The sequence below is a fragment of the Vipera berus genome, assembly GCF_964194415.1.
Source record: "Vipera berus genome assembly, chromosome: Z".
Classification (NCBI taxonomy): Eukaryota; Metazoa; Chordata; class Lepidosauria; order Squamata; family Viperidae; genus Vipera; species Vipera berus.
Window position 1 is genome coordinate 16572811 of NC_138205.1, and position 16496 is coordinate 16589306.

The window sequence follows — 16496 nt, forward strand, 5'->3', positions numbered from 1 at the left end:
TTTCCTTCCCACTTTTGAAAGGAGTTGCCAATTCTGTAATTCATTAAAACAACATCAACCATAACCCATGTATGAATGAAATTCTCATTCCATCCTAGATGAGATTTTAATTTGTTCCAGTAGGGATTTTCCTGCTATTTTTTTATGAAGCCTGAGAATTACACACAGCATCTGAGCTTGGTGAGAAGCTGTGTAAGTGTCCCACTGTCTGCGTTTGCTCGTGTGAGGGTGCTCAAACAAATTCTTACTGCCTCAAGACAGAACAAATAAAAAGAAAAAGAACTAATGAGGGAGAATAGATACTTTGCTATAGCCCGTCAGCTTTCCATAACCTCCAAATTGGAGCTCTGCCTGTTATAGCTGTAATTGGACATTTCTGGAAGGTCTGGAGGGGTGTTTTTTTTTCTTCTTAAAGTAGCAAATAGATCGTGAACCAAGACGATTTGAGTTCCAATTTTCTCTCTGCCATTCCATGCCGCTGCTTTTTCTCTTCCTCATTGTCAAACATTCATAAATCTGTTCTCATTTTCAGAGGACACAACTAAATACTCCTGGCGGGAAGGAAGAATCCTTTGAATTTGGTTTTGCCACCAAGTTTCACACTTATTTTTCAAAACTTTCCTTGTCATCTGCTGGGCTCCAGGATGTTCCAAAAGTATTTCCAATATAAAGGGATCAGTTTTCCTCAAGTCATCTATGCAGAACCTGTGTTGCGGATGGTAGAAAAGGATTTCCAAGTTCGAGATGACGATATTTTCAATGTCACTTATCAGAAGTCAGGTAGAATTTCTTGGGCTACTTGTGGGGAGGGAAAATGCTTCAGATTAGTGCGTGAAAGCAAGACGATTCTATTTGTGTGTGTGTGTGTGTGTGTGTGTTAAAGAAAAATAGAGTTGGTGTCCCATTCAGTTTCCAAATGGGATCTAATTCTTAGTAAAAGCATAAACAACTTTTACAAAACACAGCTTTTGGAAAAATCAGCAACAACAAAAAAACAACAGCATACAGCACTAGCAGTGAATATGTGACGTTTAAAAACAGCTAAAACTTTTAAATTTGTTTTAATTTTTTACTGTGTAAAATATTTTAACTTTTACCTTGGAAAGTTTTACCCTGATAAAGCACAGGATATGGAGGCAAATGGATGATGTTACATGGCTTGAGCTTAGGTAATAATATGCATGGCATCAGTGGTGGGATTCAAATATGTGAACCACCGGTTCTCTGTGTGGATGCCGCTTCCGGAAGTCCATTCTGGGCCTGGGCAACAAAAAATTAGCTACCGGTTCTTCCGAAGTGGTGCGAACCGGCTGAATCCCACCACCGCATAGCATCCTTTGGAAGCATTTGTGCCACTTTGTTAATAAATAGAAATAAATATTTGTAGTTTCAAAAAGTTCAAAGAAGCATTCAAGAAACGTCAGGTCAAACCAGGCTTTTTCAACCTTGACAACTTTAAGACGTCTGAACTTCAACTCCCAGAATTCTCTGAGAGAATTGGGTTGGGGAATTCTGGGACTTGAACTCTATGCATCTTAATTTTCCAAGATAGAGAAACACGGGATTAGACACCAAGAGAGGTCAGATGAGATGGGGTCTTTTGGCTTTCACAGACAGGAATTTTCTTAGTTCTCTCAAAGAACTATTAATATATGTACTCTACAAGTGTGTCGATAATTACTGTATGTAATTGCTGAGATAAAAGGGAGATGTTCAATTATGTATAAACAAAAGTATTTTTTGTTGTTCAGAATTAAACTGAGCAATTGTACAATTGGGATTCAGTAGGTTTTTGGGAAGCCCTGTTTGGATGGCACCTAATAAAGCGAGGGAAGAACAGAAGGAAAATATTGAAAATAAGCTAATGGCCTTAGTTCACCACTGTCTTCCTCAGATGTGTGACTTCAATTACCTGAATTATATAGCTGGTGTGGTTATTGCTGCACACATCTGGAGAATTAACCATCTTGGGAAAGGCTGTTCTAATTTTGATTTTATTAGGCCTGGGCAATTCTATCCAGATGATTGGCCTGGTTTTGCTAAATATTAAGAGATCAGGTAGCTGTCAAAGCAGCTAAGCAAGGTTTTCTACCTGAGTTAAGAGATATATAGGCAGTTCTCAAATTACGACCAGAATGCCAACATGTTGTTAAGTAAACCAAAGGTCCAAGACTGATGCAATTTTGCTGAAAACCGGAGGTAAATGCTAGTATTCGGCAAAACTGTCATAAAACAACACATGAGAGCAGGATGCTGCAGACGGCCGATATAATGTGGTCCGGTTACCGAGCACCAAATTGCCTTTAAGTGAATGCAGGTTGTTACATAATCCTGGTTGTCAGTATCCCGCAGAGAGTCCTGTCAGAACTTCAAATGGTTGCTAAGCAACTCATCATAAGTTGAGGACTACCTGTAGACCAATTCAGTAGCATAAAGGCCGATGATGCAATTTTCTGGCTCAAACTAAACAGGCCTTGCTTAGGTCACAGCGTGTTTAGAGAAATACAGCAGTGATCTTCTCGATACAGGTAGTCCTCAACTTAACAACAGTTCATTTAGTGACTGTTCAAAGTTACAATTGCACTGAGAAAAAGTGACTTATGACCATTTTTCACACGATTGTTGCAGCATCCCCATGGTTATATGATCAAAATTCAGACGCTTGGCAACTGACTCATATTTATGACGGCTGCAGTGTCCCATTTGTGACCTTTCTGACAAGCAAAGTCAATGGGGAAGCCTGATTCACTTAACAACCGTGTTACTAACTTACCAAATGCAGTGATTCACTAACAACTGTGGCAAGGACGGTCATAAAATGGGGCAAAATTCACTTAACAAATGTCTCATTTAGCAACAGAAATTTTGGGCTCAATTGAGGTTATAAGTTGAGGAGTACCTGTACATCATCCTGATTTTTATTCTAGAAAGGTGGGGCGTATATATAAAACTAAGAGCATAAAGTAACCAGGATTCAGATGGATTAAATACTGCTTTCTTGGAATGATGGGGACTTTTTTTTTAGGAACAGTGTGGATGCTGGAGATTTTAAGTCTCATCCGTAGCAATGGAGACCCTACCTGGTGCCAAACCACGCCTAATTGGGATCGAGGTCCCTGGTTCGAGACAGTGATAGGATACAGGACAGCTTTGACCAACAAGTCGCCACGCATTATTAGCTCTCACCTGCCTGCACATCTTTTTGCCAAGTCTTTCTTCAAATCCAAAGCTAAGGTAAGAGGGAAATTATGATCATGACAGACTTCCATCTTACTGTAACTCTGACCATTGCTCCATTAGTAACCTTGGGTAATTAAGCACAGTCAGAACTGAGGCCCAGTGTGGTGTATTCTGTCATTGGGTGTTTTTTTTAACTTTGGTTTGTAGACTGAATCAGAAACAAGCCAGAGTCAATCTTACAGATAAGCAGAGTTATCATGACTTGTTTAGCCAATTTCAGATTTCTTTTCTTTTAGTTTCTTGGCTGGTACCCTGTGAATTGATTGGAGGCTTGGATGGAATGTAAACTACCGTAAATCAGGAACAAGACATGAAAACACTAATAAATACTGCCTCTACAGCAAATTTCCATTTTTCTATGGAAAATTAAAATACTTTTAATTTTTTTATAGGTTTTATTAATTTTTTAAAATTACAATCTTTAGAGCTCAGTAAACAACATGTTGTCTGGGTTCACATATTTAACATTAATTTCTTCAATATAAGTCTATTCAGTAATGCATAATCCAGTATTTTTTCTTTGATCTTCCTGTCTTCCCCATATTTTTTTCCTTTTCCCCTCATTAAACAATTACAATTCTTAGTACTATTGATGTATACAAAATTAGATATAGACATCTTCATCATATTTTACTAAAATTATAGAAATAACAACAATATCAATTCATAAGTCAATATCCTGTTTTTTGTGCTCTTATTAAGTTTGATTTCCCATCAATATTTAAAGTCTCTTTGTCAGTTATGATTTTCTCAATATTAATTATATTTATATAGCCAAAAGTTTTATTCAGACCAATCCTCCTCTTATTTTCAAATTTCCCATATCAAAAGAAGAAAAAATGCTATTTTAATTCTAAATCATTTCTTCCATTATAAAAATCTAGTTATATCTAAGGATCATCCGTTCTTTTAATCATATTCAAACAGGTATATTAAACAGATAGTGCTCTGATAGGTCAAATCCTCTGTTTTTTAAGTCTAACTTTTGCTTTCTTTCTTTGCCAAGAAGCTTTCCAGGCTAAGACAATTAAATCGCCCAAGAATTTTTCTATTTTTGTGAAAGCTGCTTGGCATGAAAAAGACTATTTAGGTGGAGTACTTTTAGGGAGGAACACCACCCATCCATATTCCTTAGACATTTCCTCTGCCCGCTCTATGCTCCATTTTCTAGATTCTTCTTCCTTGTCATCAGGTATATTTTGGAGAAAGGTCTTTTGTATTTTCATTGTTATAGGTAGGTCTTGCAGTATTTTATTTGTGTATGGCAGTCCATTTTTCCCTTCTCCTATCTCCTCCATCTCCAAGTCCATTTCTTCTGCTTTGCCCTCTGATTTCTGGTTTATTTGTTCATACTTTGTAGTCGTTGTCTGGGAGCTTTCCAATTGTAGCTTCAGTTTGGAGATTTGGTCCTTTATATCATGTAGGTTATTTTTAGTCTCATTATGTTTTTGTTAATGTCCTCTTTGTGTGCAAGAATTGTTTGAATTTGCTGTAGCAGAGAGAGTATTTCCTTCTGAAAGGTATTTGTTTTTTCTTGAGGCATCACTCCTAAAAATCCTCTAGTATTACCAGTCTCAGTAAGAGTGGAACAAAATTTCCTCTAGTTTTCTGCTCTTTGTATATAGCCTTTATAATCCGGTCCTAATAGCAATATTTTATAGTAATCCTTTGTCTCAAGTATCCTGAAAATTATAAAGTCAGGCAAGGTTGTAATCCACAATGTTCCCAGAGTTCATAATGTTCAACCTCCCTGCAGCCAGACTATTCAAAAGTCAGTTTTTTCTTTCTCTCCCACTGGCTCTTGAGATTAAAAGTCCAAGCCCAGTAGATATTTACAGTCCATGAAGGTCAGGATGCTAAATATGCCAAAATATTTTCCTTTATTGCCAGCTGTTCTCTCTTAACCTGAAAGCCACCAAGTAGCCAAGGAGCTAATTATAGTGCTGTACTCAAATCCACCACTAGCTTTCATTCAAAGTCCATTTTCCACTCTTAAAACAAAGGGTTAATTTCTTGTATTTCTTATATTTCACCTCAATAGGGTTTTTTCCCCCAAAGAGAAAATCTTAACAATTACCTCAGTTCTCAGATTTATCAAAACTGTAGCTTGTGTATTTCTGTCCCCCATACAATTTTTAAAACGGCCGCTTCCATTCATACCCGGAGGTTTTAAGCTTCTTGGGACCCTTTCCCAGGAAATTCAGTTGTAAAATAGTAAAGAAAGGATCCATATTCTCACCCAGTCCAAACATGCTGTTTACGATGTGCTAATTAAAGTTATCGCTCTTCGGTTGTCAGCAGCTAATGGCCGGGCCCGCAGAGGTGTGGCCGGTCTATCCCCTTCCAGTTTAGAGGGCTTTCCTTGGATCGAACAGAGAGACTGCCATCTCTCCATGATCCACAAGGCACCCCTCCTTCTTCATCGCCACAGTTTATCTGGTGGCCCCATTTAAATATGATGTCTAAGTTCAGCAAACCTGGGGGGTGGGGGGAAGCTTCTGATTAGGCTCACATTCCATTCCCTGTGGTCTCCTTTTAGATGTAAAAACAACAGGCCTATTACAGGTAGCCCTTGACATACAACCATTAGTGAGCATTCAGTGTTACAACAACACTGAAAAACCTATGACCAGTTCTCATTCTTATGACTATTGCAGCATCCCCATGGTCCTATGACCAAAATCTTGGCTCTTGGCAACCAGCATGTATTCATGATGGTTTCGGGCTCCCAGGGGGGGGGGGGTGTCACGTGATCTCTATTTGGGACCTTCCCACCCAGCTTCTGACAAGCAAAATCAGTGGGGGAAAGCTAGATTTGCTTAACGATTGTGTGATTCACTGAACAGCAGCAGTGTTTCATTTAACAACCACGACAGAAATGGGGTGCGACTCACTTAACAACTGCCTTGCTTAGCAATGAAAAGTTTGGACTCAACCATGGTTTGTAAGTGGAGGCTACCTGTATTATAATTATTATTTTGCCCTGCCACACTTATCAATAGCTGACTTGCAGACCAGGGAAATCAGCTATTGGGAAAGGAATAAAAACTATTTTTAGGAGGGCATGTTTGCCTAGATGGGCTCTGCTATTTTCCGATTTTGCATCTAATTATTCTTCCAACCATCCCACTTTTTTTATGTACATAGATAATCTACACAGTCAGAAACCCCAAAGATGTGTTGGTGTCCCTGTATCATTTTGCTTCAATGTTTCACCCCTATAAAGACCCTGGCACCTTGGATCAATTTCTCAAGGGCTTTCTAAAGGGAGATGGTAAGTGAATGAAGGAATGGGTGTAGAAAAACATTTTGGTCTTCTTCCCTCCTCATATGTCTTCTTTTCTCTCAGTCTTCACATTTAATTCCTCTTGTGGTTACAGTGCCTTTTGGATCCTGGTTTGACCACGTTAAAGGTTGGATGAACTTGAAGGACAAAGAGAACTTCTTCTTCATTACGTATGAGGAGTTGCAAGAGGTTGTTGCCTTTATGTTATTTTGCTTGTCAATTCAACTGGGTGTTAATACAACCACTAGGGGTAGCAGATTCCTGGATTTGACCGAGATGGTCAGATTCTGAAGGATATTAAACAGAGTGGGAATCCTCACACTATCCTTTTGGTGATAATCAGCAGGGATGACTGCCCTGCTTTCACAAATCCTTGGCTAGTTCAATGCTTTATGCTCTCCAAGGTGCAAAATGTGTGTGGAGGAGACCTTCCCACCTGTTTGTCCCATGAAGACATAGCTTATTCTTTGCTAGACCACTGAGGGAGTGATTATTTATTTACTCACTATCAACTGACTTTGGAAAAGCTTACAATGCCATAAATAACAGTATATTATTTGCTATGTTTCAAGCAAAATACACGTATGAGTCAGGTTTTCTTGTTTGCCCAGTAATCACAGTGCCTTTGAATGCCTATATTCTCACAGCACTATAAACCATGGTTAATTCAACCACAGTGTAATCAGTTAACCTAATTTTCTTTATTCCTATAAAAGATTGAACCAAAAGCTGATCACACCACCTAGGTTGGGTGGTTTTTTTGATTAAATGAAAACATATTAGTTTATGATTAATTTTGTCGCAGAGGTATGTGTACTGTGTATGGAGTTCTTGGTGTTCTCTGAACTTGGCTGTTTCCCTGGAAACATTTCATTACCTAACAAGGAAACATCTTCAGTACACGTTGTGTATGGAGTTTGCTGCTGATAACAATGATGATGTTACCTAGTTGGGCAACAAAACCGCAAGCAAACAACCAAGCTCAGAGAGCATCAAGACCTCCATAGTTCAACCCCGAGTTTTAGATATTCTCTTCTATTGTGCTGTGTATGTTTACACAGGCATGCTGTAGAATTGCCAAGTCTGAATACATGTACATGTCAATTCTCCATTTAACAAGACACCCTACCATTAAGAAGGGAATGAAGAAGATTGAATCTGTTGAGGTCCAAATGCCTCTCTGTATACAACAATGTTCAACGGTGGCCATAATAGTAAGCACTTTATGATCCAGGTTAGGAGTGAAGAAGAGAGGACTGTAAATGGCCAGGTCCTCCAAGGTAGAAAGAGGGATTAAATAAGTTTATTGTATCCCAGGTTTTGTATGTCTAGGGTCTCTCAGGTTCAGGCAACACAATTCAAACCAGCTTTGAAAGAAAATGACTGAATTCTGACTTTCTACCAAACCCTCCACTTGTCTGGTTCTGGTTGGGCTCGTTGTGTTGACTTAATCCACTGAGGCTCCTTAAAAGACACCAAGCTAGACATTCCTAAGTGCTATATATGTCTGATGAATTTGGATGCTTTACTGAAGAAGCCTTCTGAAAGCAATATTGCTGTGAAGGCTTGGGGGTGCAATTGTTTTGGTCCCCTCCCTGGACAAAAGTTCTTCCAATGCTGTAAGGCAGGGGTAGGCAACCTCGGCTCTTTTATGACTCGTGGACTTCAACTCCCAGAATTCCTGAGCCAGCATGGCTGGCTCAGGAATTCTGGGAGTTGAAGTCCACGAGTCATAAAAGAGCCGAGGTTGCCTACCCCTGGTGTAAGGGCATTGATGGTTTTGGAAGAAATATGCTAGCTAAAACTGAGTTTGAAACCCTTTCTGTTTTGAGCAGAACTAACGATGCCAGATGTATGCTTCCCAGGGTGGTTTTCAGACCCTCTTGTCTGGTTGTCCTCCAGGATCTGCGAGGGAGTGTTGTTCGTATCAGCCAGTTCTTAGGCAAAGACTTAGATGATGCAGCCATTGAATCCGTGGTTGCGAATGCCTCCTTCGAATCCATGAAGAGCAATAAGATGTCCAACTTCTCACTCACGCCGAAGTTCATCATGAACCAAAAGAAAAGTGCTTTCCTTCGCAAAGGTGATGAAGGGAGGGAAAGGGGAAGGATTTGCCATCTGGAACAGCCTCAATCAGGGTGATGTTCTAGGACCGTGGTTTCCAACCTTGGCCATTTTTAGGGGTATGGATTTCAACATCAAGAATTCTTATCGATGGCCATGCCGGCAGTGGAATGCTGGCTGCTAAAGTCCACCAACTCAGAAATAGTCAAGGTTGGGAAATACTGTTTCACAGGGGTGCCTCTAAACCCCGATCTCTTTGTTTTCCTTGCCAGCTGCAGGGTTTTTGAGCTGTAAGACTTGGCGGGACCCTCTTTGGTCCTTCCAGTTCCCTCAGCTCCTTTCTGAGGTTCTCATTTCATCTCTTTAGCATTTCTTTGAAAGCATTTATGCCACCTTGCTCATATCCTGGGTTGACATCCTGAGATTCAAGGTGCTGGTGATGACCTATAAAGCCCTAAATGGCTTGGGTCCAGGATATTTGAGGGAGCACCTGCTGCCGGCATCAAGCTCCCTTCGTCCTGTGCGCTCCCACAGGGAGGGTCTTCTCAGGGTACCGCCGGTAAAAGATTGCCGGCGGACAATACCCAGGGGGAGGGCCTTCTCTGTGGGTGCGCTGGCCCTTTGGAACCAGCTGCCTGTAGAGCTTAGGACTGCCCCTGACCTTCGCTCATTCCGCCGGGACCTGAAGACCTGGCTCTTTGAGCTTTCTGGCCTGGACTGAGGGTATTAATTGGGGTTTTAATTGGATTTTAATTAGGATTTTTATATTCAAGGTTAATATAATCATTTTAATTGTTTTAATTTTTGTAATTGTGGTATTGTTTTCTTTTTAAAAACCTTGTGAACCGCCCTGAGTCCTACGGGAGAAGGGCGGTATATAAGTCTAATAAACTAAACTAAACTAAACATCAAGTGATTCTCAAGATTAGCTTTCCTCAGCCTGATTCACTTGCTTTGGACTACAGCTGTTAGGATTCACAGCACCGGTCTGAATTCGGGGGTTCAGTTTTGGCTTGTCTGCATGGGACCAGGTGCGTGGAAAACACTTAAAAATTGTGAATTAATTATAATGGGGCTCACACACATATTAACATCACACCGTCAAGCCTTCTGCCATTCTCTGGCTGAGAAATCAGTCGGAGGCATATTGTCTTCAGGACTGTAGTCACAGCTTTTCGGCTGGTGTTGATTGACAATTTGATCTACCTAGTGGGACAATGTTGTTCTTAGAAAATAGGGTTTCAACAGTTCCTGGTCTGTAGGAGTAGAAGGATGGAGACACTGATCCCTAGCTTTATAGTCCAAGGTTTGTTGTACTCTGTGGTGCCATGCTTAACAGGAATAGTTAAGAAAATTGACATATGAGTCTTTTCCTTTGCTGGTCTGATCATTTGGCTTCTTACATTTACATTGAAATCAGGGACGCGGTGGCTCAGTGGGTTAGGACGCTGAGCTTGTCAATCAGAAGGTCGGCAGTTTGGCGGGTCGAATCCTGAGTGCCGCGTAACAGAGTGAGCGCCTGTTACTCATCCCAGCTTCTGCCAACCTAGCAGTTCGAAAGCACGTAAAAATGCAAGTAGAAAAATAGGGACCACTACGGTGGGAAGGTAACAGCGTTCCGTGCGCCTTTGGCGTCTAGTCATGACCATGGAGACGTCCTTGGACAAGCGCTGGCTCTTCGGCTTTGAAACGGAGATGAGCACCGGCCCCTAGAGTTGGAAACGACTAGCACGCATGTGCGGGGGAACCTTTACCTTTACCTATTTACATTGAAACATAAAATCATAACTGTAAAAGGCAGACTAGAAATAAAAATTAAAATAAGCAACAAAATATTAAGAGAACACCTGTCTGACCTTGATGAATATAAATTGCCAGGACCTGATGGATTACATCCCAGAGTTTTGAAGTAGCTGGCAGATGTTATCTCAGAACCATTGTATCATATCTTTAAAAAATCTTGGAGCACTGGGGAACTACCAGAGGATTGGAAAAGAATTGATGTGGTTCCCATTTTCCAACCCCCCCCCCCAAAAAAAAACAGACACAGGAAATTACAGACCAATCAACCTAACATCAATACCTGTGAAAATACTGGAAAAAATCAAAAAACAGATCTGTGAACATCTAGAAACAAATTATTATTATTATTATTATTATTATTATTATTATTATTATTATTATTATTATTATTATTATTATTATTATTATTATTATTAATATTATTATTATTTAGATTTATATACCGCCCTTTCCCAATAAAGATGTAAATAGAAGCCAGCACAGATTTGTTAAAAACTTCATGCCAAACCAATCTTACTTCATTCTTTGACCAAGCGACTAAATTAGTAAACCAGCGAAATGCTGTTTACATAGACTATTTAGACTTCAGCATGACATTTGACAAAGTAGACCACAACCTACTTCTTGGTAAGCTAGAAAAATGTGGAATAAACAGCATCACCATCAAATGGATTTGTAACTGGCTGACAAATCATACTCAATGAGTAGTCCTTAAGGGTACTGGATCTACATGAAGGGAAGTAAGCAGTACCACGAGGTTCTGTCTTAGATCCAGTCCTCTACAATATTTTCCATAAATGATTTAGATGAGGGAAAAGAAGGGAAACTCAAGAAATTTGCAGATGACACTAAGCTGGCAGGAATAGCCAACACTCCAAACGACAAGCTCAGGATCCAAAAAGATCTTGACAGACTTGAACAATGGGCCCTATCCAATAAAATGAAATTTAATGTGGAGAAAAGGAAGATTTTACACCTGGGCAGGTAAAAACCAAAGGTACAAGTACAGATTAGGCGAAACCTGGCTCAAAAACAGTAACTGTGAGAGGGACCTTGGAGTCCTAGTAGACGATCACTTAAACATGAGCCAGCAGTGTGCAGCAGCAGCCAAAAAAGCTAATACAATCCTTGGCTATATAAATAGAGGCAGAGAATCAAAATCACATGAAATATTAGTACTGCTTTATAAAGCCTTAGTAAGACCACAGCTGGAATAAGAGAATCCAGGTTTCGATCACCACATTACAAAAAAGATGTTGAGGCTTTGTAAAAAGTACAAAGAAGAGCAACTAAGATGATTAAAAGCCTGGAGACTAAAACATACGAAGAACAATTGCAGAATTTGGGTTTGGCTAGTCTAGAGAAAAGAAAGACTAGGGGCGACTTGTTACTAGTATTCCAGTATTTGAGAGGCTGCCACAAAGAGGAGGGGGGTCAGTTTATTTTCAAAAGCACCAGAAGGCAAGACAAGAAACAATGGATGGAAACTAATCAAGGAGAGAAGCAGCCTGGAATTAAGGAGAAACTTCCTGACAGTGGGGACAATTAACCAGTGGAACAGCTTTGCCTTCAGACATTTATTTATTTATTTATTTATTTATTTATTTATTTATTTATTTATTTATTTATTTATTTATTTTATTATATTTGTATACCGCCCTTCTCCCGAAGGACTCAGGGCGGTGAACAGGGCACATAAAAAATACAAAGTACAAAAATTGAAAAAGTATTAAATAGAAGCCCGAACTAAAATAATAGATAACAATATAAAAAATCCACAATAAAAACCCCAATACATCCCCCATCAGGCCAGGCCGGCTTGTTCAAATAAAAAGGTCTTCAGACCGCGTCGGAAGGAGCGAAGGTCAGGTGCCATCCGGAGCTCAACCGGCAGCTGATTCCATAAATCCGGGGCGCCCACAGAGAAGGCCCTCCCCCTGGGGGCCACCAGCCGACATTCTCTGACCGGTGGCACCCTGAGGAGGCCCTCTCTGTGGGAGCGCACAGGGCGGAGGGAAGTTGACGCCGGTAGCAGGTGGGTGCTTCATCACTGGAGGAAGAGACTGGACAGCGACCTATCTGAAATGGTATAGGATCTCCTGCTTGAGCAGCGGGCTGGATTAGAAGACCTCCAAGGTCCCTTTCAGCTCTATTCTGATTCTGATATCTGCATTGATAAAACACAGCAACAAAGTAATCTTGATGACATCATTCTTAAGAATTCTCTATCAAGGGCCGAGCGATAGCCCTATATACAGAACTAGGATTTCCAAGTGCATTTCCTCCATGTGGAAGAAAAAATAATTTAGAAATCCAAACATTAAACTTTCAGAACAGTCCTAGTTGCTCAATTCTTCTTAAGAGCTGCAATAGATCTGCATTTATCCCAAAGGGGGACAACTCTGACTTTAAGATAATAATCTTCTCCAAAATTAAGATTAGACAGAAAACTATTTTCTATCTCTGTTTTTGTATTCTTAAGTCAATTTAAGATGATTTTCTTATATTTGAGGGCAAATTATTTGGGGAAAACCACCTATTTATTTTGGGTAAATACCATAGAACAGGTCTTTTCAACCTTTTCACACAGATTGTACCACTTTTAGGACATGACAATATTCAAGTACTACCATGCTTAGCAAGGTGTCAAAAACTTGATGATTAAAAAAAATGGGGGGGGGGATTTTGGGCTTTACTGGTTAGATTCATCCATTGTTATAGAATTGGCTAGTTTATAATATTATCGAAAAGTAAAAAGTTGAGGTTCAGTGTTCATACTTCCTTCCTGCTGCAACAGTGGAACTCAGAAGTCAATGCCTTTTCTTTTTTTTTCCTTCTCCCCCCTCACTTTTCCCTTTTTCTCTCACCCTTCGCTCACAATCCTCCCCTCCCCTTTTGCTAGCAAAAGCCTCTCGCTTGCTCTCATTCACTCACATATTGCTCACACAAGTATTCACTTACACGTTGCTCGCACAAGCTTCTCGCTCATTCACTCACGTGTTGCTCGCACAAGCTTCTCTTGGTCATTCATTCACATTGATTGCACAAGCTTCTTGCTCATTCACACACATTGCTTGCACAAGCTTCTCATTCACTTACACGTTGCTCGCACAAGCCTCTTGCTCATTCACTCATTGCTTGGACAAGCTTCTCTTGCTCATTCACTCACGTTGCTCATACAAGCTTCTCGCTCATTCACTCACGTGTTGCTCGCACAAGCTTCTCTTGCTCATTCACTCACATTGCTTGCACAAGCTTCTTGCTCATTCACACACATTGCTTGCACAAGCTTCTCATTCACTTACACGTTGCTCGCACAAGCTTCTTGCTCTTTCACTCACATGTTGCTTGCACAATCTTCTCTTGCTCATTCACTCACGTTGCTCGCACAAGCTTCTCGCTCATTCACTCACGTGTTGCTCGCACAAGCTTTTCTTGCTCATTCACTCACGTTGCTTGCACAAGCTTCTCATTCACTTACACGTTGCTCGCACAAGCCTCTTGCTCATTCACTCACGTTGCTTGCACAAGCTTCTCATTCACTTACACGTTGCTCGCACAAGCCTCTCTTGCTCATTCACTCACGTTGCTTGCACAATCGTCTCTTGCTCATTCACTCACGTTGCTCGCACAAGCTTCTTGCTCATTCACTCACATGTTGCTCGCACAATCTTCTCTTGCTCACTCACACGTTGCTTGCACAATCTTCTCTCTTGCTCTCATTCACTCACACGTTGCTTGGAAAAGCTTCTCTCTCACTCTTTCACTCATGTTGCTCGCAGAAGCCTCTCGCTCGCTCTTTCACTTACCATTCGCTCGCAAAGGCTGCTTGCGATCTCCTTCGCTAACAAAAGCTTCTCTTCTCTTTCTCCGTGTTTTTTTTCCTCTCCTGCCAAAACCTGCTCTTTTTATAGCTTCTCCTCTCTTCACCCTCCTCCTCCTTTTCTCTTCCGGGTGCATCAGAAGTTCCAAACAGCATTCAGCCGAGTGCGCAGATCCTGGCGCTTCTGCCGAGCCCTGCAGCTCCAGCTGGTCTCCTCCAGGCCTGTGTGGCACCGCGTTAGCTCATTCCCTCCCCCACTACACTTGGCTAGGGGTCGTGTACCACCTGCCAGGTGTTCAAATACCACCAGTGGTACCCATACCACCGGTTGAAAAGCCCTGCCATAGTATACTTTCCCCCACCATGTCTGACTCTAATGAGTTATTATTTTATGTTTTGGTTTCTAGGGATTTCTGGAGATTGGAAGAATCACCTGACCAAGGCACAGAGTGAATGTTTTGACCAAATCTACCAGGAGCGTCTACAAGATTTAAGTGTCACTTTTCCCTGGAACAAGGACTAAATTTGCCTTTTTCCACTTGATTCCCTCCACTACTGGACCGAATAATGACTTATCAGGATACTTATTGTCTAGTGCAGGGTTAAGCAACCTTGGCTCTTTTATGACTCATGGACTTCAACTCCCAGAATTCCTGAGCCAGCCATGCTGAGGATACTCATTGTCTAGTGCAGGGGTAGGCAACCTTGGCTCTTTTATGACTCATGGACTTCAACTCCCAGAATTCCTGAGCCAGCCATGCTGAGGGGAAAGGGAGAGGTTTCCAAGCTGAGCCATGCTGGCTCAGGAATTCTGGGATTTGAAGTCCACGAGTCATAAAAGAGCCAAGGTTGCCTACCCCTGGTCTAGTGTAAGACGTAGATTAGTGGGAACATCTATGGGAGGTACAGGAGATATCCAGAGGGTTCTTCTGAATTTCATGGGAAAAGAATGGGACTAGGTGAGGACAATCATTAAGGCCTGGAAATCAGAGCTCAAGTGGTCTGTGGGACGGGATGGATTAGATTCCAGAGGTAACCAAACTATAGTGCTGGTATCTTAAGTCTCAAGATATGGTTTTGAACATACATGGTGCTGAACATCTGAATCTGGTTAGTGCCTAGATGCAAGACTAACCTACTATCTGTGAACCCCCTTATCCATGATGGAAACTGCATTGTAAATATAATATAATAAATAAAGTCAGGCAGCCAATGCCTCTTTCTTTTAAAGAAGCACAGATGGACATGTCTGCTCCTCAAACGCATCATTGGTTTCTGATTCCAGTTATCCTGGGGAGATAAGACTGACACCATTTTCTGAAGCTGCAGCCACCTGGGGTAGAACTTCAGGGAACAAGCAGAACATTTCCTGTTGCCATGACAGTTCTGCTCCTTTGTCATGGTAATAGGCCACCACATCTTGGCCCTGCCCCAACAGGAGACCAAGAGCAGACCAAGTATTTACAGTAAAGCAGGGGTGCACCACTTTAATTAGGTCAAGGGTAACACTTGGCTGGTATTGGATTGGCATGCTGGAGTTAAGACTCAGAAAAGGGGGTGATGTCAGATAAAAGAACTGAGTTAATTGAGGGGGGGAAACTTGAATGAATTTAAGTGCTATTAGAAATTAATGTCATGCAATTGAACTCCTTAGTTCTTATATGTTCAAGAATGTGGATTTTAGCTAAATAGGCTTTATAGTCCAAAGGTAAATTTTGAAAGGATTCGGGGGGGGGGGGGCAAACCCATGTTTTGGAAGATATCTCTGACCCTGGGGGTGACAGTGTTACACTCACTTGGACATAGATAGGCAATGCTGAGAAAGATTCCTGGGGTGTCAAGAGGTTGCAGTAGAGTAAGGAGCAGGAAAACTGAATTATCTCAACACAGGTGGTCCTCACCCTATGACCACAATTGAGCTCAACATTTCTGTTGTTGAGTGAAACGTTTGTTAAGTGAGCTTTGCCTGATTTTACGACCTTTCTTGTCACAGTCGTTAAATGAATCACCGCAGCTGGTAAGTTAGGAACATGTTGTTAAGTGAATCTGGCTTCCCCATTGACTTTGCTTGTGACAAGATCACAAAAACTGATCACATGACCTCGGGGCACACAGCAACGGTCGCAAATACGAGCCGGTTGCCAAGCGTTTGAATTTTGAATTTGAATTTTATTGAATTTATATACCGCCCTTTCCCGTAGGACTCACATGATCACAGGATCAAGGGGATGCTTGCAAAGGTTGTGACTGTGAAAAAACGCTCATACGTCATTTTTTTCA

General features: G+C 41.1%; 1 protein-coding gene across 1 annotated transcript; it reads left to right on the forward strand.

The window, feature by feature from the left end:
* The first annotated feature begins 549 nt into the window (after positions 1-549).
* LOC308676959 (sulfotransferase 2B1-like) lies at positions 550-15417 on the forward strand. The gene is made up of 6 exons (XM_081343033.1): positions 550-780; positions 3026-3234; positions 6388-6514; positions 6621-6715; positions 8429-8609; positions 14624-15417. The coding sequence occupies exons 1-6, from the start codon at positions 645-647 to the stop codon at positions 14737-14739; spliced, it is 864 nt and encodes a 287-aa protein (XP_081199159.1). The 5' UTR covers positions 550-644; the 3' UTR covers positions 14740-15417.
* The last annotated feature ends 1079 nt before the right edge of the window (positions 15418-16496 follow it).